General features: G+C 44.1%; 1 protein-coding gene across 12 annotated transcripts in view; it reads left to right on the top strand.

Moving 5' to 3' along the window:
• The first annotated feature begins 1403 nt into the window (after positions 1 to 1403).
• Positions 1404 to 23730, top strand: part of MSL3 (MSL complex subunit 3) — a 38139-nt gene continuing 15812 nt past the window's right edge. For 2 of the 12 annotated variants that reach the window (XR_010597643.1, XM_024110895.3), the window contains exons 1-13: positions 1731 to 1891; positions 4936 to 5018; positions 7625 to 7720; positions 8173 to 8273; positions 9760 to 9848; positions 10734 to 10856; positions 11317 to 11477; positions 12609 to 12746; positions 14223 to 14381; positions 14915 to 15177; positions 18379 to 18488; positions 19253 to 19352; positions 19966 to 20050. Coding sequence is in view for 8 of the 12 variants with exons in the window: in XM_024110895.3 (XP_023966663.1) it covers positions 1793 to 1891; positions 4936 to 5018; positions 7625 to 7720; positions 8173 to 8273; positions 9760 to 9848; positions 10734 to 10856; positions 11317 to 11477; positions 12609 to 12746; positions 14223 to 14381; positions 14915 to 15177; positions 18379 to 18488; positions 19253 to 19352; positions 19966 to 20050 (1607 nt within the window). In the remaining 4 variants the exon portion in view is untranslated. Of the gene's footprint in view, positions 1892 to 2280; positions 2761 to 4935; positions 5019 to 7624; positions 7721 to 8172; positions 8274 to 9759; positions 9849 to 10733; positions 10857 to 11316; positions 11478 to 12608; positions 12747 to 14222; positions 14382 to 14914; positions 15178 to 18378; positions 18489 to 19252; positions 19353 to 19965; positions 20051 to 23730 lie in introns of those variants that run through there. The other 10 variants (XR_010597645.1, XM_042840165.2, XM_024110896.3 and 7 more) reach the window with 9 other exon arrangements.

The following is a 23730-nucleotide window of genomic DNA, read 5'->3' as shown; positions in this document are numbered from 1 at the left end:
TGACACTACAGATGAAAATAACTAAATTGCCTAAGAACTGCAGATACAATAGTGAAGTTAGTACTAGTGTTACATGTTGGCGAGCCTTTTAAGGGTAGGTAGGTTCAGCCACAACCCTGTGGGATTAGGGGCCCCTTTCCCCATCTCCTGATCAACTGGGTGATTTCTGTACAAAGGGCTGAGAATACTGTTTGAGGGAAGACCCACAAAGGCAGAGTGAAAACAATGAGCAGTCCTTGTGGCACCTTAGAGGCTAACAAATTTATTTGGGCATAAGCTTTCATGGCCTAGAACCCACTTCAATACATGAAATACCTGCTCCTGTATTTTCCAGTCCATGCATCTGATAGGGTTACCATATTCAAACATTTAAAAAAGAGGACATTCCATGGGGTCTCAGTCCCACCCCCGACCCCAACTCCGCCCCTTCCCCGCCCCAATCCCATCCCTCCCCCGCCCCCATTCCAATCCCTTCCCCAAAGTCCCTGCCCCAACTCTGCCCCCTCATCTGAGCACCCCGCATTCCCCCTCCTCCCTCCCGCTCTGATCTTAGTTGGGGGTTGCTAAGTGCTTCCCTGCTCCCCACTCACCCAGCAGCCTCTGCACCCCACCGCCTGCCCTGCCCCCCCTGCTCCTCCTCGCCCTGCAGCCCCTGCACCCCCCCGCCCCTGCAGCCTCTATGCCCCTGCCTGCCTGCCCTGCTCCTCCTCGCCCTGCAGCCTCTGCACGCCCCTGCAGCCTCTGCACCCCCCCCCCGCCTGCCCTGCTCCCCCACTCCCCCGGCAGCCTCTGCCTGGCGGGGGCTTCGGATACTCAGCGGCGACCGGGGCAGCGCGGGTCCCTGCACATGCCGCACTCCCTGCCCCGCAGCCTCCTTCCTGCCGCGCGGGGTGACGGGGCCGCAGGAAGGGTCCCCCAGTGGCCGGGGAGTCCCTGCCTGCGAGGGAAGCCGGAGCTGCTGGCTGGGCCCGGCCTCCCCATGGTCCTGCGGGCTCGGCTGGGGTGCGCGGTCCACCCAGCCTCCGGGGACAGCAGCAGCCCCTTCGCCGCCTTCTGCGGCTGCGCCCCCCCCTTCCCCTGCCCGAGCTCGCTACAATGTAGCCGGGCGGCTGGGCTGCGCTGGGGACCTGGCGGGTCGTGCTGGGGCCAGGCGGACCTTGGCTTATGCTGCCTCCCTATTTCCCCGGTCATGTCCGGCTTTTTGGCAATTCCCCCCAGACGGGGATTTGAGTACCAAAAAGCCGGACATGTCCGGGGAAATCCGGACGTATGGTAACCCTAGCATCTGATGAAGTGGGTTTTAGCCGACGAAAGCTTATGCCCAAATAAATTTGTTAGTCTCTAAGATGCCACAAGGACTCCTCGTTGTTTTTGCTGACACAGACTAACCCGGCTACCACTCTAAAGGCAGAGTGAGTTAGCTGGTGGGTCTGCTGGAGACTATGAGGGGACTCAGGGAAGGAGCCAGGACCTGAAAGGCAGCCCAGGAGGGACTGGGACCGAAGCGGGAAGAGGAGCGCAACTGGGCCATAACCTCCAAGGGATGGTGACTGGCTCATCATATGCAGAAACGCGCACTTGGCACCACACGTCGATCCCGCAGCCCAGGGGAGCTACAGCCTTTCCTCGCCCCCCGCCCCGTCTCTGTGCCCACGGCGGGGCCCCTCCTCCGGGGCGTCTCCGCGGCTCGGCTCCCCGCCCCGCATCAGGGTCCCCGGCCGGGGGGCGGGGCTAGCTCAGGCCCCATCCCCGGAGGGGGCGGGGCTTCTCCACGCTTCGCCATGACGAACAAATGACCGCGCGGGGAATGAGATTGAAGTTCCAGCGAGGCGAGCGCGTTCTCTGCTTCGAGCCCGACCCCACCAAGGCCCAAGTGCTCTATGATGCCAAGGTGACCCACCGGCCGCGCGCGCGCCGCTCCCCCGCCCCGCCCTCCTCGCGCTCGCGCCCGCCCCCCCCCTTCGCGCCGGGCCCGCAGTCGGCGGAAGCGGTTGCTCCGCCCGGCCGCGGGGTGTGTGTGTGAGACACAACGAGACAGGCCCCGCCCCGCCCCGCCCGCTGGGGTCTGACCCAAGGGGCTCCTGGTCCCTCCCCCCCATTGCCCGCTGTCTCCAGCCGGGTGCCCCGGTCTCTCCCGCCGGAGCCTCGCGCCGGGCAGGCTCCGCTTTCAAGTCCGCCGCCTGCACCCCGCCCCCAGCGCTGCCCCGCCCGCCCCCGGCGCGGTGCAGCGTCACACCGGGGCCTGGCTGCTGCCGCTGCCCGACCCCGCCAGGGGGCAGCAGCGCCCGCTGCCTTCCGGCCGCCGCCGCGCTGAGCCCCGCGTCCTGCTGGGCCCCTTTCCCCGCCGCGCTTAGCGCCTGGGACCCGCGCGGGAGTCAGCGGCCCCGGTCCGGGCGCCCAGTTCCCGGGCATCAGTCGGGCTCAGGCACTTCGGTACCTTGGAGCATCCGGCCCTGAGGCCGCCAGCGAAGCGCTTCGTCCGCTCCGAGCTGCGTCCCTGGCTTGGTTAACGTCCTTTCCCTGGTGGATGTGCTCGGCGTGGGAGACGGTGGCAGCTGTGCTGGGGCTGCCAGTCACAGGCTCGCTCGTGGTAATAAAAGCTGTGAGCGAGGAGACCGCCCATCAGAACAGGACTCTTCATATCCTAGACACAGGAGCGGTGTGAACGGGCCTGGGCCAGACACCTGCCCACCCCTCAATTCCTTGTGCACCTGCAACGTAGTCTCCACGCTAGAGTTCACTCCTATGAGCCTTTAATAGGTACAGTAGTGTTAGGGAGCCCTCCTTGGTAAAAGCATCTTAAGTTGGGACTTCAGGTCAAAGCTACTGTTGAATTAAGCAGAAGCAGAGTGGGTAAAGTGGCAGTGTGATGTATTACATAGGGTATGTCTTCACCACCCACCGTATCGGCGGGTAGCAATCGATTTATCCGGGATCGATATATCGCATCTCATTAAGATGCAATATATCAATCCCCGAACGCGCTCACCGTCGACTCCGGAACTCCACCAGAGCGAGCGGCGGTAGTGCAGTTGATGGGGGAGCCACGGCCGTCAATCCCGAGCCGTGTGGACTCCAGGTAATTCGATCTTAGATACTTCAACTTCAGCTACGCTATTTGCGTAGCTGAAGTTGCGTATCTTAGATCGATTCCCCCCCTCCAGTGTAGACCAGCCCATAGTGTTGGCTAAGTGGTTGATTTCTAGGCATTCTGACGTAAAAGAAAAGGTGTAAAAAAGAAATGTAATATTGGTTTGGGGTGTTAACTAAATAACATTGAAACACCCTTTAAATTAACAACTAACTTAGGCTGTGTAATGGTGCAGATTGTTGTCTTTCCAGTTTCAGGGACTTCAGCAACTTTGATTTTTTTTTCCCCCATCACACCCAAAGGATAGTCTGAAACCTTTAAGTCCAGTTTTAGTTTCTGTGATAGAGGACTTATCAGCTTCTCTCTTTGAAGACTGCCCTTTTAGTTGCTATAAGAACATCCAGGCTTGTATGTCTGACCTGCTCCCTTTAGAGTTCCATTGGGATAGTTGCGTGTAGGAGCTCCTTACAGTGGGTGAGGCGGAGTTGTGTATTATTTTGTTAATGCTCCCAAATGTATTTGCAAAAGATATAGAAAAGCAAAAAGACCAATTCTCTTCTGTGACCCTGGCTCCTTAGCTGGATTACAACTCCTATGATGGACTGCGTTGATTCAACTGGTGAGAAGACTGCAGTGCATCATAGGAGATGTGTTACAGGTCTAGTGAGGGAGCCAGGCTCATAGACGAGAATGCGGGCATGAAGCACCTGAACTACACGAGGCACTGCGACAGCACAGGTGGATACAAATTAATGTTGACCTGAAACAAAAAATTTTCAATTAAACTGAATATTTAGTTTTGATTTTCCAGTGGAAAATAGAAAAAATTCAGCAACACTGAAATTGTGGAAGCTGCATTTTGTGCCCAAAAAAACCCAAACAGAAAATTCCAGGCCATCTCTAGTTAATATGATTGACTTGATTAATGTGAACATTGTGGAAGAGATGAGGTTTCTAAAGGGATTTTCCTAAGAAGCACTATATAACACTCCTGATATGTGTGGTGTGTATGTTGAGTGTGTATTTAATTCTTACGTTAGGCACAATTGTCCAGATTAGATTTTAAGTTATTTGGCAAGATTTAAGGCAGTCCTTCAATCTTCTAGATTGTTTAGTTTTTTGGGAGATATCAAAGTGAAAGTACTTTGAATTCAAGTCTGTTTATATGAGTAGGTAGAATTGCGGTACTAGATGAAATAAAAGCGCACGCTGTGAGGGGCTATGGCTGTATTAGCTTTTAGTATCAAGAATATCTCCATTCTCAAAATCTATCGTATTATTTCACTTGGAGTTCAGTTCAGAAATTCGCAAAGCATTGTTCTCTTAATTCTGCAGTTTGGCCCTACATGCTGTTCACGAGAAGAGCGTTCAATAGTTTTAACTAAGCATTTGATTTTCCTTCTGTACCATGATGTTACTGGTTAGTCTCCTGTATTAAGGGTCTGCAGAAGCAACTCATGAAGGAGATAAGAAAGCTACTTGTCCAAATGTGCGAATCCACACTGTTCCATCCCTCTTCTTCGGAGCACTTTTTGGGATGCTTTGAGATGGATAGGAAATGAGGACAAGGCAGGGCCTATTGGTAGTCTCTTCAATGTTTAGATCTCAAGTCAGTACACAAACATTGTCTATCATCTTTGCTGCTCTTAGTAGTTCCATGGGCTCAGGAGAAGGTGCATGATTTCCTGCAGTATGGATGTTTAAAGACAATTTATTAGGTTTCCATTTACTCATAAGTATCCATTCCTTTCTTGCGCCCACAAACTCATTCCCTAAACACTCATTTCTATAGAAAGTGCATTGTAATCTTTGTATTATGCCACATTCTTTGTTTTCTTTTTCAGATTGTTGATATTGTTGTTGGAAAAGATGAGAAGGGCAGAAAGATTCCAGAATATCTGATCCATTTTAATGGTTGGAACAGAAGGTGAGAATATACAGAGCACCATTTTATTTAAAAAGCTTTTGTGTTTACAAAATCTTTTCAGTGGCATGCCATAGCCTACAGGATGGTGTAGGGTAAGAAATAAGTAGAAGTTAGGCTTTGGGCCTAAATTAGCGTAAGGGTAGAGGAGTATGGGAAATGGAAGTTGCTAGTGTAAGAAAGTTGGAAATAGTGTTATGGGCAGGGCCCTACCAGTTTCACGGCTGTGAAAAACACATCACAGACAGAGAAATAAGCCCTTCCCTGTGAAATCTCCCCAAAATCAGCTGGGCTGGGGAGGGACAGGACATGTCTTTCCCCTGCACAGCTGTTATCGGAGGGAGATCAGACCCACCTCCACAGGCAGCGCAAAAGTGTGGTGTACCACCCTCACTTCTGCGCTGCAGCAGCCCCAGTGCTGGGCTCTAGGTGTCTGCCTCCCGCGGCTCTTGCCAGTGCTCGGGGCACCTGGGCTGAGGACTGCTATCGCTGCCCGCAACTCCTGCCATGGCTCTGGGCCTCTTCCCTCCTCCCCCCCCGGCAGCTCCTGCTGGGGCTGGGGGCTGCCCAGGCTTCATCCGGAGCTCAGAGACCTAGGCTGGGGGCTGCCACACCCTGCAGCTCCAGCTCCTGCCCAGCTTGCCCTACCTCCTCATCCCACCCACCCCCCTCCACGGCTCCAGCCGGGCCTTGTGGCTTTCACTCCTAGTAGTTCCTGGCCTGGGAGCCCACAGCTCCATCCCTCGCAGCTCCTGCCAGACTCAGGGCTGCCCCCCTGCCGTGGCTCCTGCCCAGGCTCAGGGACCTAGGTCGGGGGCTGCTCCCCCTGCAGCTCCAGTCCGGACTCAGGGCTTTCACCCCCCACAGCTCCTGGCTTCCATCCCCCCCTTCCCTCCCCGGCTCCTGCCCAGGCTCAGAGCTGCTGCCCCCCAAGGCTCCTTCGTGGGCTTCTGGCCACCCAGGCTCAGGGACTCTGCCCCTCCCTTCCTGGCTCCTGCCCGGGCTTGGGGCTTCAGCCCCTTCGGCTTCTGCGGGGCTCAGGGCACCCAAGTTCGGGGCTTCAGCCCCCACAGCGCTTGCTGGGGCTCGGGGCTTCTACCCCGTGGCTTCGGCCAGGGCACCCATTTTTGAAATTGTCTGGGGCATCTAGGCATGGGCCCCATGAGCCTATGCCTTAATCCACCACTGGCCCTGATAGTAGCTAGGAGCCCCTGCTTGGAGCACTCCCAGCAGCACTGGGGAGATCGCACCTACTTCCACCTCCAGGAACCTCCTCCAGCTGCGGGAAACTCCGCAGCTGCTGCCTTCAAAGATGGTCTCTGAAGGCAACACAGAAGTGAGTCTGGCAATCCTGCAACCCCCCTACAACAGCTTTGGGCCTCCTCATGATCCCCTTTTGGATCAGGACCCCCACAGTTACAACACAGTGAAATTTCAGATGCAAACATCTGAAATTGTGAATTTGACCAATTTTAAGACCCTGCGGGCGTGAAAGTTATCAGACCCTAGTTATCGGAAAGTAAGAGTTAGGAAGGATATGGCTCAGGGTTCTAATACCATTATGTTTTAGTTATAACTGGTTTGAGCAAGGTTTTTAATGAGTACTTTTAAAAGTTGTGAATGTTTTATTAAAATGCTATCTATATTGATAGTATGGGAAAGACGTTGACACAGATGTTAATTTAAATGATGTGTAATATAAAGAGCCAGTAAGAAGGTGGTGGGAATATAATTATGGAAAAGGGCAGTTTAAAGTTACTTAGTATTATAATTGAGTATAAAAGGAGTAGCCTTGCTAAATTTCAGGAGATCTCCAATTAACATAAAAAGGGTACTGTTAGGTTCCAGGATTATAAAGTTTCAGAGTAGCAGCCGTGTTAGTCTGTATCTGCAAAAAGAAGGACAGGAGTACTTGTGGCACCTTAGAGACTAACAAATTTATTAGAGCAGAACAATAAATTTGTTAGTCTCTAAGGTGCCACAAGTACTCCTGTCCTTCTTTTTGCGGATTATAAAGTTGTATATCTCTCTGTTGTTGCACTGATTACCCATTGATAATTTGAGTGTAATTATAATTGTAGTATTTATATTAATTGGGAACATTTCAATATAAAGATTACTATACCTTCGTAGGAAGAAATAATACTATAATGAAAAAGGAGGACTTCAGTAATCTTTATTTTGTGAATGCCTTTAATAAATGCTTTCTATGGGACTAATTGATTTATGTTGACATGTTGGTTTGTGGCCCCTGTGTGGTTGGAAACTCAAACTCTGTCTCTGTCATAATCTGAGTTGCTTGATGGTGAAGTCTGGAAACATTCTGATGTTGACAGAATATTCCTTAACGTTATCTTGTTGCTTCAAGTACTTCAACTTGTAAAGTTAAGGAGAAAGTATCTTTCTGTCTGTCTCTGGAAAAATAAAGCCAAAGGATGGTGCAAAAAGATGCAAGTCTACATCATAGTACCCCTTAATTCCAGATTTTGCTTCTAAAGAGCACTAAAATATTACTTTGTAGATGACTGTAAATGTACATTTGTCATTCAGTATTTATTCGTAAAGTCAGTTTCTATTTATTAACATTTTTTCTTTTGCCCCATATTTAGCTGGGATAGATGGGCAGCTGAAGATCATGTTCTTCGTGATACAGACGAAAACCGCAGATTACAACGTAAATTGGCAAGAAAAGCTGTAGCTCGCATGTAAGGAATATGTTTATCTCTTGACTTCAAATGGCTTTCATTCAAAATAACTGTATACCAATTCTTAAAGAGGAGACTTGATCTAAAATTCCTTTGTACTGGATCCACATCATTCGGAAGAAACATCACTGACAAGTACCTTGGGGAGACTTGAAGCAGGGCTTTTTCCCCAAAAACAAATATCTGTCTGTAATACTTGCTAGCCTTTTATGGCCGCAGAGAAGAACAGGGTGGCAGGAGTATAGTAAAATGTAAAACATTGATGTGTCCACCACCGAATATTGTCCCTCAAGTAAATTATTTTTGAAATAATAAATACAATCACAAACACTTATTGCCTGTGCATAGTTTATTCTTGCTTTTGCATATAGCATTGCTTCTTATGCTTTGGCAGCAGTAGTAAACAAGTGAAGTAATGACAGATTGAACAATTCACTCAAATTCTTCTTTAGGAGAAGAAAGGGAAGGAAGAAGAGACGTTGTCGGCTGCCTGGTGTTGACTCTGTGTTAAAAAGCCTTCCTGCTGAGGAAAACGATGAGAGCAGTGAAAATTGTGAGTTGTCTTCTCTTTGTTTTGATGACTACACTTGCATAATGCTATTTACAAAATTGTTAACTTATTAAACTACTGTAGCATCTCAATTTTACAAATTTCTGAACAACCAGTTATATAAACAATTTTTCCTGAGTAAATGGGGGGGGGACACATAACGAAAGCGATGTTGATGACGAAAAAGTTGACATCCCTTCATATTCTGGTGCCTTCATTGTGTTGGTAATCACTTTGCAGTAATTTGAAGGACAAGAAAACAATGCAGGGCACCATACTGCAATATATCCTATATCTACTGTAAATTGAGATATTCAGTTTTATGAACTCGATCCTCAATTCATTCATAAAACAAGTTTTACAGTAATTGTGCAAATTGAACAGTCTGATTTGCTACTGGGTTTGGTATTATAGGCATGTAATAGCACTAGCTAGAATGTTAATATAACCATATGAAATATATGAATATGTTTTGTATAAAAATGAGCAGCTGTTACACCAAGATATCCTTCTCCTCTCCCTACCCTTGAGGCAGACAGTACTCTTTGCTTCACCCTCATTCAGCTCTTCTGGGCACTCTGGCCCAGATTTTTAAAGCTATTTATGTGTTGTTGCTCTCAGCATGTCAACACCTAACTGATTTAGGAGCTTAAATCTCATATTCAGAAAGGGATTTAGGCATGTAGTTGTTGCGATGCTGAGAACAGCAACACCTAAATAGCTTTAAAAATCTGGCCTCTACCTTTGATCTGAGAGTAGTGTTGCTCTGTCTGGCCCCAGCCTGTCCTGTTGGCCTGGCCTGGTGTGCAAGGACTCTGATGCTTGTGCAGTTACCATTTTGGCTTGTCCTGATCTTCTGGGCAACAGGATTTTCCCCTACCTGCATGATAAAGAGGTGTGTTTCTTGCCCCCAGCATGCTGGTGGTTGTTCCTGGCCTCTTTCTTCTATCAGCCATCTAGCCCAGGGCATTTTTCTAGTAACTTTAAGGTTTGTTTGTATTGTTTTGCAGTGTGAACACTTCATTAGTATGCTGGCCATTGTCATTCCTCTGATTCAGACATCTTTACACCATTATTATTTACAACTTTTTCATTTCAACATTTGTTATAACTTGCTCACAACTTGCATTTGGGCATATGAAGTGATATTTATTTAAAACATTTTGCTTACAACTAGAGTCCAGTGAAAATTAAAAAGAGCTACTGGTTGTTGAAAAATTTTGTGAATTTGCATATATTGGGGAATGTTCATCATTTAAAGTTGACATATGAACATTCTGTTTGTTTGAGCTTCCTAACTATTGCATGCTAAAATACTTAAAATATTCCTTCAGCATTTCTAGTTTATACCTCATTACAAAAACCAAACCAAACAGCCTTGAATTAAACGTTACAAAGTGAAAAATTGTTGGGTATGAATCTATGTCCAATGTAATATGCAGAATAAATTTGCTAAATATGAAAGATAACTCATTTCTCTCTTAAACAGCTATAAGTAGTTCTTCTGATGACAGTGATGAAGGAACTGATGAAGAAATAAAAAGTGAAGAAAGTGACATTGAAGAGAGGACAGACATGGTATATTCCTATGAGCTCCCTTTAATTTTAATAATACTTAGTACTTTACATGATTGAAAACTGGGAAAATTGAGACAGGTTAAGTGAATTAATTGCTCAAGGCCATGCAGCATGTAGTCATAGGGCCAGGACTAGAACTCATGATTATTGACTCTTAATAGAGGTCTTATTGTAGTAGAGCTATTCAAACTCATAGATGACATTTTACTCCCTTAGATGGCATTGAGCTCAATACAAAATGTATTAACTTAGACTTGTTCCTCTCATTCTATTTCCACTCGTAAGGTCTGCCAGCAAACAGCGCTACCCGGATTTATAGTTAGTGTAAAATGTTACTAGTCTCTTCAGGTGAAGCAGATTCTAATGCCATCAGGATTTTAATGGCTGATGTACACGGTTTCTTTAAAGAGGGTCTGCCAACTCAAATTAGGCTAAAATTTAGACCTATTTGTAAGAATCTAAGACCAGTAGAAATATTTCCACTATACAAAAATGTCAGTGGAAACAGGTGTGCAAAAGCTGTTTGTAATCTAAACACGGCAGGAGAGATCATTTGAAGGTGAAATTGGTTATAAACAAATAGAAAGTGACCCAATTGATACATTTAATTTAATAATAATTTAATTAACGTGAAAGAGCAAAAAGCAAACAGGAAAACATTGAAAAAATGAATAGAATTTTTAAAACAGGACTTTCAAATAAATTGAAGGTGTTACTGTAAGAAACTACATTTTGTACTCTTACATGTATTTTACCATACAGGTAATTAGATTCAGTTTCTATTTTGCAGAAATTTTAATATTTGATCTAGTTTTGCCTAAAATACTATAGTAATTAACTAGTAACACTAATCATTTTTTCTTACACTGATTTGTGCTATTGCAGAAAGAAGAACAAGAGATTCACACTAAAAGGGATATGGAAGAAAGAGCAATAAGCATAGAAATTCCTGAAGTTTTGAAAAAAAAGCTTGAAGAAGACTGTTATTATATTAACAGGAGAAAACGGGTATGATTGGTTAAATGAGGGAGAGTATATGAAAAAATACCTGAAGGCAGTCAAAAGATGCACTTGCATGTAGTGATTTCCATTATTTTAGCTAACTTGCTTTTACACCAAACTTCTAAGATTTCAGGGGATAATGCTTCTAAATGACTAGAGTATTGAATTACCAATATATTAATTTGTAAAATTGGGGTTCACATCTTTATTTGGTTTTGTTTTAGGAAATTTGGAATAGAACATTGAGCTAATCCCGTTCTGCTATTATATTTATATGTTCCCCAAAACTGGACACACAAGGGATTGAGCAAAAGTATAATTTAAGGAGCAAATTTGAAATATATGTATAAAGTTTTGTTGAATAGGCTAGTTAATTAGGCTAGGCAGTGGGTCACAAGTTAATGTTGTGGCTCATTTCTTAAATCCATAATTGTATTATTTGACAGTCATCAAATTGTCTCTTCAGCTAGTGAAACTGCCTTGTCAGAGAAATATAATAACTATCTTGGAGTCGTATGTGAAGAATTTTGCCATTAATGCAGCGTTTTCAGCTAATGAAAGATCTCGGCACCATCAAATGACTTCACATGTCAACATGAACCTTCATTATATCCCACCAGAAAAGAAGTAAGTAATGTCTACCATTTGTTTGGGTGTAGAGGAAGAGTGGATTTGAATTTCAAGCCCAGGTTTTAGACAATGTGTGCTTTTGTGCCCATCCATATACAGTGGACTCATACCCCAGTGTGTAAGACAGCACAACAATATCAGGAAAACTTTGTTTAGAGATGAGAAAATTACTATTATCCAAAGAGTTGATGTTGGAATTGCTAATAATAATACAGGGATATTACCACAATACTAATTTAACCATAAATTCCTTTATTAAGTCCAAAGGCCAAATGGTATTTTATACAATTGCTCTAAACATGCCTGATAGCCCAAAGGATGAGCAGTCTCTACACCCAATACAGCAACAAAGCATTCATAAGCATGTGATCAGTATACTTACAAATAGTTTCCCCTACATTTGGCATTCTCATCCTGGCATTCTTCAGCATGATCAGGTAGGGTCTGGCAAAGAACCCTCAAATTCATAACTTTTTATACCCTTCAATAAACAAATAATGTCATAGCTATTACTACTTTAGCTACCAAACAATTTGAGACAGTTCACCCTTATTTCCAGTCTTAATCCAGACAAGATGTACAGCCTCCTTTCTCCCCAAGGCCTCTCCTCCTTCTTGCTGACCAATAGCTTTTTTTGTTGCACCTGGTTCACATGGGGCTTTACTTTTTAAAATAATACTGGTCTGTGGGATGGGATGCTCCATCCTGGCTCCTTCTTAGACAGATTCTCTCTTATTTAAAACCATCTGCAGTCACCCCTTTTGGTCAGAGGCCCTCTTTTTAGAGACTTCACCTTACCTTATTAGTTATTCTTTGAACCAACATCCTCCCTAGTTAATTTCTTCTGGCCTTAGATTATTACTTTCAAGACCTCCTTTCTACTTGCTAGTTAGGGCCTTTCATTATAGCACATACATTTCCTTAACTGAATTTAAGCTAACTAATTCTTTAAGTGTATTTATTCTACACTTACATTACAATAAAGCATCACTCTCCCCTTCTGTCACATAAGTTGAGGCTTCTATTTTAGCCATTTTGTTAAGAATTTCTGTATATATGGGGCATTTTCACCTCTGCATGACAGGAATTTAATTTTGAGCACTAAGAGGTACCTATCTTCCACTGCAGGGGCTGGTGTGAGACACCCCCTGCTGAAGCAAAGTTAAACTTTGAGCTTTATGAGTTGACACCTGGTCAAGTTATAGAAGCACAAACTCCAAAAGTGCAGGTGTATCACAAAATGCCTTCAGAGGACACCAGTTACAGGCAAGTCACTTTCTTGTGTGATTAGGCTGCCGAATGCTCTTGACCTCAAGCATCACTATGCAGTGAAGATAAATGTGTGTAGAGATAAAACCATCCATACGTGGCATGTTTGTGATTTTTTTGAAGCATATGATCCCTCCTCCTCAAAGGTTAACTCCTCTTAAAGTAACAGTCCGAATGGATGGGCTATTTCAGGTTAACGTTGGGGTGTAGTCTTTAATCCTTAAAAAAAAAAAAAAAACTTTAATTTTTTTTGGTCACATTCTGTTTTAGCAATTCAGAATTGCTTATTCCTTGCAGTGCTTCAGTTTGTACTATCATGTATCATTCACTGTTTTGATAGGATAATGATACTTAAGTTATTTTTGCAGTACAATATCCCAAACCAGTGCTTATCATGAGACATCAGAAATAGGAATAGAGAACTAAATGTAATTTTGTGTTAATTTAAACCACTGGGAGCTGCGGGGGGCCGTGCCTGCTGACGGTCAATGTCAACAAAATGTGTCTCAGCTCGCAATCAGATTATCCTGATGGGCCGCATGTGGCCCGTGGCCCGCTGGTTGCCCGCCACTGCTGTAAGTAGTAACAATTCCAGGACTCTTTGTCACTTACAAGCAAATTAAGGTCAAGGGATTATCTGCCACCTAAATTAGAGAAACTTCGTCCTCCTTACTGTTCACAAAGAGTCAACTAAATAATGAAATGGTATCCACTCTTTGAAAAACAATGCTTTCCCCAAAGCTGTAGTCCTTTGTCCTTTCTCTCCCATACTTTTGCACACCATTCTGTGGTCTGTTTATGTGAACTTACAGGTATTTCCTTTGGTGTCTTTATTAGTGGGAGTGTCCCAGTTTTTCACCCATATTAACAACACCCATGTGAGATAAGAGTTGCCCTATTTTGTAGATCCAGGATGAGCAAACTTTTTGGCCTGAGGGCCACATCTGGATGGGGAAATTGCATGCAGGGACATGAATGTAGGGCTGGGGCAGGGGGTTGGGGTGCGGAAGGGAGTGCAGGGTGTGGGAGGGGATGTGGTGTGCAAGAAGGGGCTCAGGGCAGGGGGTTGGGGTGCAGGAGGAGGTGCGGGGTGTGGCAGGGGGCTGAGGGGCAGGAGGGGTGTGGCAGGGGGCTCAGGGCAGGGGTGCAGGAGGGGTGTGGCAGGGAGTTGAGGTGCAGGGTGCAAGAGGGGTTCGGGGTGCGGGCTCTGGCCCAGCGCCCCTTACCTGGAGCGGCTCCAGGGTGGCGGCAGCCCGCAGCAGGGCTAAGACAGGCTCCCTGCCTGCCCTGGCCCCGTGCCGCGCCACTACCGGAAGCGGCCAGCACCATGTCCCTGTGGCCCTTGGGAGAGGGGGTCAGAGGGCTCCACGCGCTGTCCTCGCCTGCGGGTACCTCCCCCGAAGCTCCCATTGGCCGCGGTTCCCTAATCTAGAACTGAATTCTCCTCTTCCTCCTTTTCAACCTATTCTCTAGTGTTGAGTTATGTAAAGAAATGGTGGATGGACTGAGGATAACCTTTGACTTCATTCTTCCATTGATCTTGCTCTATCCCTATGAGCAAGCACAGTTTAAGAAGGTGACTTCATCCAAATTCTTTCTTCCAATCAAAGAAAATGCAGCAAACACTAACAGGTAAGTTGGATAGACTCTGAATTGTGTCATGAGGCAGCAAACGCATTATTTTGTTGAGCACTGAAATACATTTTGAAATAGATAGGGTGATTAATCATAACATGTTGCTTTTGTATTTCAGAATTGCTTTTATAAAATCTTGAACTCTTTTCTTCCAACAATTGTTTTTGTGGGGTTTTTTTGTCCTGGTTTGGAATTTTTCTTGCAACCAGAAGATTAACTTAATCTTGGAAAGAAATTAAGGTAGAACTAAGTGGTATAGAAGGAAACTGAAATTTTGGGACTAGATTAAGGTTTACATTTCTGTTTAATTGGTGTAAAGGGCTTCAGCATTTGAAAAATAAATACTTATATTTGGGGAATGCAATTTTTTAAATAATAAGCCACATTGTTCCCCAATTTTAGAAAGGAGACTTTAACCCTAATTTGGACCATTGTTTAGCTAGATCCGAGAAGACGGGATTTTTTATTTTTAAATCTGGAAAGCCTCTCATATAATTATAAAAGAGAACAGCTTTCTCCTCATTTCCTAGAAATCAGGAGGAGCTATCCCCGAGTCCACCTCTGCTGAATCCACCAACTCCTCAATCCACAGACAGTCAGCCTACAACAGGTGAGCCAGCAACACCCAAGAGGCGAAAAGCTGAGCCTGAAATACTACAGTCTCTGAGGCGTTCTACACGTCATACATCGAACTGTGACAGGTTGTCAGAAAGTAGTGCATCTCCACAACCTAAACGACGGCATCTCGATACGCCTGCTTCAATGCCAAAACTGTTTTTGCATCTGGAAAAGAGTAGGTTGCAGTTTTATGATATTACTGTAGATCACAACACCTTTGTGGGCTGCAGAACAAATATGTTTGTCTTGAGTAGTTCCTTATTGTCATATTAACCTTTTGCCTCTAATTTTTTATGTACAAATGGGAAATCTGTAGCGACTGTGGGGGAGTTTTAAGCAAGTAATGGAAAGTGGGCAGAGGATGGCTTCTGTAAGAATCATGGTAAAGACTTGGAAGTAGGTAGGACCGGTAGCGGAGAGGTGAGATTGTAGTAAAGGGAGAGCCAGCTAAGTGAGAGGACCCTGAGTGGTGACTGGCCTACTGTCACACAGAAGCTGCAGCTGTGACATGTGGCAGAGAAGAGGAGATGGAGCTGCATGCTGGGGTTGTGAAGAGGTAACTTTTTAGGGAGTTGAGAAGAGCTGGTCAGGATGTTCCATTTGTTAAGGGGCAAAGCACTTCTGAAGTACTGGAATGTTTTTGTTCGCCAGCTGTTTCCAGTGTGCTGAATTATACATACTCTTTCCAGTATAACTGTTTTATGCACAGAATAGTTTCTGTTCTGAAACTTCTTACATTTCCAACACACTATAAAGAATCCATTGCCCAGTATGAAGGATCCTACCTTACTCTTGTCCCTCCCAGCCTCCCCTTTAAAAATAAAAAAATAATATCCATGATGCTTTGGTGTCAGAAATAGGAACTGTAAATTGAGTTGGAAGAAAAACTTTTTATTCCCCTTTCTCTGTCCTGTTAGCTAAAAAGGACCAAAGTAATTAGTGAAAACCTTCTATATGGCTTCTAAACTAATAGTAGGTACACTTCATTTTATGCCACTTTGTGGACAACAAATGAAACTTTTTACTTATTCACACTTGCACTAGTAGAGGGCATCTCATAGCTCATTACACTTGACAGATGTATTACTGTTCTTGTAGGCTGTCCCAGGTGATTGCTCATCCCACTGATGTGGGCCGGGGGTGGGGAGGGCAGTGTCCACTGGGACTCAGTATTCTTGGCAGATTTTGACTAGTCTGGGGACTTGTGGGGGGAGTTGCAGACCAATGCTTTCCCAGTGTTCTGGGGTTTCTGCTGGCTGGCTGTAGGGTGAGGTGCTCTGAGGGTCTGTAATAGGCAGCCACAAATGGCTCTGTGCCCACCAGATGGGAGGCCACTAGGATTGTTCTATAAGACACTCTGGATGAATAGGTTTACAAGGATTTGTCTGAAGTGGTTGGATTAAAAACTGGTTGCCTGGCTTTCACATGATGTTCAGCAGCTTTGAAAATCAGGCCAAAGGTTTTCAATTGAGCTTTCTGATGGTTGAGTGGCATTCACAGGAACAGCTCTTTTTAGTTCAAGTCTGCACAAATTGTCTCATCACATTGTCCACAAGCATGTGTGACTTTTCTGACCTTGTAATTCATTTAATTCAGACATTTAAGTGAGATTTGATCATCTGGAAAAATTACTCTAAAAATGGATTCCATGTTGTTGTCTGTCCCAAAGCAAAATCAGGGAACAGGGTCATAAAGTCATAGTTTTTCAGAATAAAAATAATGTCATTTTTAAAAAAAATAAAAGGAGCAGATCTGCAGAGTTCTTATATCTATTCAGTCATATAGGTAGGGCCCTACCATATTCACAGCCATGAAAAACACGTTACAGACCATGAAATCTGGTGGTGTCTCTCTCCACCCCCCCCCCCCCAATGAAATCTGGTCTTTTGTGTTCTTTTACCCTATATTATACCAATTTCATGGGGGAGACCACAGTTTCTTAAATTGGGCGTCCTGACCCAAAAGGGAGTTGCAGGGGGGTCACAAGGTTATTTTAGTGGGGGATCATGGTATTGCCATCCTTATTTCTGCACTGCCTTCAGAGCTGGGTGGCTGGAAAGCTGCAGCTATCGGCTGGGCACTCTGCTCTGAGGGCAGCGCCCTGCCAGCAGCTGCGCAGAAGTAAGAGTGGCAAAGCCATACCATGCCTCCTTACTGCTGCACAGCTGTCTTCAGAGAGTGGCGGCTGACTGAGGGCCCGGCTCTGCAGGCAGCAGCGCAGAAGTAAGGATGGCGATACCATACCATGCCATCCTTACTTCTGTGCTGCTGCTGGCAGCAGACTGCCTTCAGAGCAGGGCTCCTGTCCGGCAGTTACTGCTCTCTGGCCACCCAGCTCTGAAGGCAGCGCTGCCACCTGTAGCAGTGCAGAAGTAAGGGTAGCAGCACCGCAAACCCTCACCACACACAATGACCTTACGACGCCCCCCCCAACTTCTTTTTGGGTCAGAACCCCTACGATCACACTGTAAAATTTCAGATTTATATAGGTGAAATCATGAAATTTACTATTTTTAAAAATTCTATGACTGTGAAATTGACCAAAATGGACCCTGAATTTGGTAGGGCCCTACATATAGGCATACTTTATTTTTATCACTGTTGAATCAACACAGCTGCGGGAGTGAAATGGATAGTTTTCTGGTTGTTAAATAACCAGAATTATTAATAGTTCCAGTGGTAGGATGATCTGTGCAAAACTCGTTGTCTTCTAATTATTTCTCCTGTTAGACCACTGCCTCTCCAGTAAAGGCAACTGAAGAGAGCTTTTTAGTCTTTTAGCAGTGATAATGTGTGAACCAGAAAGAAAACAGCTGGACTTTAACATCTCGATTGAGTTTGCAGTGCTGTCTGTTAGAAAACATTTGTAAACCTGAACAAATTTGATCTGGAAATTTATTTGGACACAACGCTTTCACAACTACAATATCAGTTTTACGAAGTAATTTGTTTTTCTAGCATTGACCCTCTTCTAAAGTATTGCAAGAGTGTTTCAGGGCTGAAGGCTGAAAAGCCAATGGGTGGGCTGGGGGATTGGACCAAGCCCTGGAACTCTTGTCACTTAAACCCATCTGCCCCACTTGCCCTCCCCCTTGATACCTTTACACAAAAGCTGCCGACTTTACTGATTGGTGCAGGTCAGAACTGAAGGGGCAATGGTGTTTTGTTTTTGTTTTTTTGTGGGCAGACTTGATAAACTCGTGACAGGTGCTTTGGATATTCAGTTTGTTCCTATGTTTCAAATTTTAAAGGTTTTAGCAGCAGGCTTTGACTCTGTTTAATAGCTGCATAAGAAACTGACCTTTCTAGCTGAATGAAATAAACGCCATATTTAATGGATCTTTGTGTAAAGTATATTTCTGTTTACTTTTTGAAGAAACGCCCGTCCATAGTGGGTCGTCATCACCTATCACTCTGACTCCTAGCAAAGAAGGGAGTGCAGTATTTGCTGGCTTTGAAGGTAGAAGAAATAATGAATTCAATGAGGTAATAGCTATGCTGAAGAATCATCTCCACAATTGGTGCCCCAAACTGATGTTAGATTTATGTGAAAAAACTTAGGACCCTGTAAAATGCAACATTTTTTTTTAGCAGGGCAGTAGCATCTCTATAGTTCAGAGTAAAATAGTAGTTTCATTACTTATTGGTTTATATGCTTAGTTTCCAGTCCACCCATCACCCTGAAAACTTCTTTTCAATTCTGTGGCCAAGTTGGCTTTTTGTCTGTCCAACATTTACTTTAAAAATGAAGTCACTTTGAAATGTGTGTGTATAAACACAATAAAACCTTTAAGCAAAATACTTCGTTTAAAATTACTACTCTGAGAAATTAGTGTGACTGGGAAAAATGGAGCTACTGTACTTTTTTCCCCTAGGTGCTGATGAAAAAACAGCATTCTGCGTTTCCGCTGTTAATTCTGTAGCACTAGTTACATAAGAAAATGCTTATTCCTAGAACTGTGCTGGCATTGGTTGGATAAGCTAATTTACAAGACAGTCAGGAGTGCATTTGTGTTTAGGAGGCCTGGACTCTACAGTATTGTAGTGTGTACAGCAAAGCTTCGAATGGTGTTAAACAGCCTTTTTAACATCAAACAAGAAAGTTAAATAAAAGGAGGAATGTAAGAAAATATTTTAAAAAATCTGATTGTCCTCTAATCCAATTTTCTGTGTGAATTAAGTCAGGCTATAGGCTATACTATTCGTGATCACACCTTGATATATTTTTCTAACCAGAATGTTTTATTTAGGTGTTGTCTTGGAAACTGATGCCAGAGAACTATCCCCAAAGCGATCAGCCACCTCCTCCCTCTTACATCTATGGATCTCAGCATTTGCTACGGATGTTTGGTAAAACATAACCCTTGTTTTATGAAACACAATCTGTATGCTGTACATCTAAATTGATGGTTTTACATTCCTGTTTTAATTTTTTTCCAATAGTGGCCTCAGGTAAATTTGGCTCATAATTTAAAACTATTAGGTCCCATGTGCACTTACAGAACAGCCATTTAAAAAAACTTGGTATATCTCACACTGGTATCACAGCATTGCAAAATGGAAAATTTTATGTTTAATGCAGTTGTCTAGTTGCAGTAAAATATTTTGGAAAATGTGCATTAGAATTTAAATACATTTAAAAAAAAATTGTTCTTTATATGAGCATTTAAAATCTGCCTGTTGGGTGCTGAAGCCACAGAGTTCTGAGCTGACTTTGCTGGCTCTGTAGCAGTTACACTGAAGATATATAATCTCCAGTGTATGTCAAGAAACAGAAGTAATAGTATTAACTTCCTCATGATATTTCTAATGTACAGTAAGTGTTTTGTGATGGTGATTATAAATACTTTTGAAAGAGAAGAGAAGCTGCCAGGGGAGAGATTTTTATATTCCTCTTCTATGAGTATTAAGTCAAATATTGGGTAAAAACAGTTAAACTGTTTATTTCTCTGTTTATTTACAGTTAAACTTCCAGAGATACTGGGGAAGATGTGCTTTCCTGACAAAAATCTAAAAGCTTTGGTAAAGCATTTTGAACTGTTCTTGAGGTAATTTGACATCCTATATTACATGCAAAAATGATGAGGTAATATTGGCCTAAGCTTTCAAGGGTAACTAGTGATTTTGGATGCCTTGATTTTTGGGTGCCTGATGCAATATCCTAAAAGGCCTGATTTTTTTTTTTCTTTCTTTCTTCCAAGAAGCTCTGAGTGCCATTGAAAATCAGACTCCTTTCAGACGTGCGATTGGGAATGCAAAAATCACTAGTCATTCTTGACAATTTAGGTCATTGACTCCATCTGGTGCAACTGCCAGAGCAAATTATCGTCCTTAAACTTTGTCATAACTTTTGTTAAGGTGTTTCTGTAATTGATAGACTCGAGGGGGAAGCAGAACTTTCATCTGTAGTCTGTGATGGGCATACAGTGGTTCAGAATTATAGCACATAAAACTTTTATTGTTGACCACCAGACATATAATATCGCATCTGTCTTGGCCTGGAAATAAATTTTATAAATGAACATTAACTTACATCTGCACAGCTTGCACTGAGGTCATAACCTGAAGATAGTGAAGTTACACAGATACAGCTGAGGGAAGAAATTTGGTCCCCAGAACCTTTGTTAAAGATGTTAACTTATTAAAAGGAAAGAACCAACTTGTATTTTAGGTCCCAACACAAGTTTGCCAAGGTTGAAGCTATAAAAATCTTGTAAACTGAATGTACTTGGTCAGGAAGGCATTGAAAGAACATGAATAAACCTCTTTTAATGTCACATTGTGTGTGTCTTCAAAGTAGTCACACGTTGAAAAGTGGTTATATGGAACTAATGTATCAGAAGGTGTGTAAGATTATCATGTCTATATAGTTTATGAACATATGAAATTACTTTTGCTGTGTTGATTGTTTATTGAAAATAAAACAAATCCTAATTGTTACAGTTTACCACAGTATAACTTTAAAGCGTATAACTACAGTTCTGGCAAGTCAGGTTTTTGACCACTTATTTTTATTTGATAAGACCTTCCAACAGTAATCAACATTTACTTACCATAATATGCTTGTAACAGGATCACCATTATTCAGCAGCTGGATATTGTTTTTGTTTGGGTTGAATATTATTTGATGCTTAACAGACACAAGGTGTTAGTTTGTTAGTTTATCGCCTTGCTGTACCTCAGCGACCCATGTCTGGATGACAACTCCTCATTTCCATAGTATGTACATATCTGCATTTTGTTAGATAGTAGCCTTGAAAGATTATCACATACACTTATCAGGCAAGGCACAATATCTCTTTGCATATCCTTGCCACTGGGCAAAAAATTTAAAGGTATTTTACACACAAGTTATGGAGAGGGGAAAAAATTGCTTTTCACAAGTGGCTAACTAGAATTTTTGCCAGAATCCTTTAGTCCATATCTCTCTTAGACTTCCATCAAATTATCATGCTGAAATTTCTACTCTTAATCACTTACGTGATACCTAATTATAGATGTTGCTGAATTATTTCAAGTTTTAACTTATAAAAATAAACTCTTCTTGTTGGTGCGTAGTGATGGTTGAGCAGAACTTCTTGCTTAGTGTTTCTTTGATCTCTCACTCATATATATAATTTCATAGTTTCTGTTGCTCTGTCCCGTTCAGTCTTCCGTATATGGGCTCAGTCATCGAAGTGTCTAAGCACTTCCTGACTGTTTTTAAAGATAAAATTAATGTCCTTGACCCTATACCCTTATTTGAAAAGTTTGGGTACTATATTGATATCAAGCGTGTATTTGTGTCTTGTAGTGAGAGCTTCTTTCTGCCATCCCTAGACTACTGGTAGTCTGAAACCTTTGCTTAACAAACGTGGCATCGCTGAAAAGTGCTTTCATTTTTCAAGGCTTATATACTGTCATTCTGCTTTTAAAGTAGCAGCCGTGTTAGTCTGTATCCGCAAAAAGAACAGGAGTCCTTGCGGCTACAGACTAACACGGCTGCTACTCTGAATTGTTTGTCTCTAAGGTGCCACAAGTACTCCTGTTCTTTCTGCTTTTAAAGACACTCCCAATTTTATATTGAGAGTGCAGTAGCCTATATTTTTAAAGCTATTCAATTGACTAAATACATTGCTCCTGAAAATCCTTTCATTTGGTTTTCAATCCATTTTAACTTGTTTTATTACATTTTAAGGCATTAAATGATTATGGCCTTCATATGTGATGGAGCTTTTATCACAATGTATCTTAGCCTATCTGTTGAGGTTAGAATCAGCAAGCTGCTGGCACATTCAAATTGTAACTCAAAATCTTAGAAAAAGGCCTCCAACTATCTTTCTTGATTATGAAACTTTTATTACTATAGTCAGTACACTGTGTTACAAGTTTTTAAAGAAACCTAATTGTTGCATGGTGCTTCCTAAATAATTTTTGTGACGTGCTTTCCAAACCAAGGAGACTGATGCTTTTTTAATTCTATCTCTCTCTTATACTGAATTACTATTTTTATAATCTGTAGACCAGGGGTGGGCAAACTACGGATCCAGTACTTCTTGGAGCGGCACAGGGCCGGGGACAGGGCAGGCATGCAGGGACCCTGCCCTGGCCCCAGTGCGCGCCGCTCCCACCCCGGAGCCCGAACCCCTCCTGCCCCCCTGCCCTGAGCCCCTTCCTGCACACCGCATCCCCTCACGCACTCCAGCCCCCGGCCCTGCATACCATTTTCCCACCCAGATGTGGCCCTCGGCCCAAAAAGTTTGGCCCCCCCCCGCTGTAGACTCTTGGAAGTATTGGTTTTTAATTTGTGCGCCCCTCTAAAGGAGAGTTTCTTAAATGTAGCTCTTGCTATAGGAAGGTCTTACTCCTATTTTATGTGAATTTCTGTAAAATAGATTCTGAATTTGTGCTGTAATTGTCCCAGCAGGAAGGACCGTTATCTTTATTAGCTAGACACTAAACTGCTTTTCTTAGCATGTATGCTAGCATCTATTCAGCAAGGATATTTATACTCCAAAGTAATTCAATGGATTTTTCTCCCTAGAGCAGTGGTCACCAACCAGTCGATTATGATCGATCAGTCGATCCTAGAGGATCTCCTAGTCGATTGCAATCTCTGGTGGTGCAGTGGGGCTGCTGCCTGCAGCTTCCATTGGCCAGGTACCGGGAACTGTGGCCAATGGGAGCTGTGGGGGCAGTGCTTGCAGAGAGGAGAAGCGTGCGGAGCCACATGCCCCCTCCCCCAGGGGTCCCGGGGCATGTTGGCCCCTTCCGGGAGTGGCGTGGGGCCAGGGTAGGCAGAGAGCTTGCTTTAGCAGCAGCCACGCTGCGCTGCCGATCAGGAGCCATCGGAAGTAAGTGCAGTCCGGTGGGAGGCTGCACCCCAGCCCTCATCCGCCTCCCAGAGCCATTATCCCATATCCCCTCCTGCTCTCTAAGCCTCAGCCCTGACTCCCCTCACAGAGCCAGCACCCTGTACCCCCTCCTGCACCCCAACACTCTGCTCCAGCCAGGAACCCCCTCCTGCACCCAAGCTCTCTCCCAGAGCTTGCACCCTTCACCCTCTCCTGCACCCCAGCCCTCTGCCCCAGGCTCACCCCAGAACTCCTTCCCACACTGCGAACCCCTCAGCCCCAGCACCCCCTCCCAAACCCCAACCCCTTACTCCAGCCCGGTGAAAGTGAGCGAGGGTGGGAGAGAGTGAGCAGCAGAGGGGGGGATGGAGTAAGCGGGGTGGGGCTTTGGGGAA

The sequence above is a fragment of the Chrysemys picta genome, chromosome 1, assembly GCF_011386835.1.
Source record: "Chrysemys picta bellii isolate R12L10 chromosome 1, ASM1138683v2, whole genome shotgun sequence".
NCBI lineage: Eukaryota > Metazoa > Chordata > Testudines > Emydidae > Chrysemys > Chrysemys picta.
The sequence above is the reverse complement of the archived record's forward strand: the minus strand, read 5'-3'. Positions and strand labels throughout refer to the sequence as shown.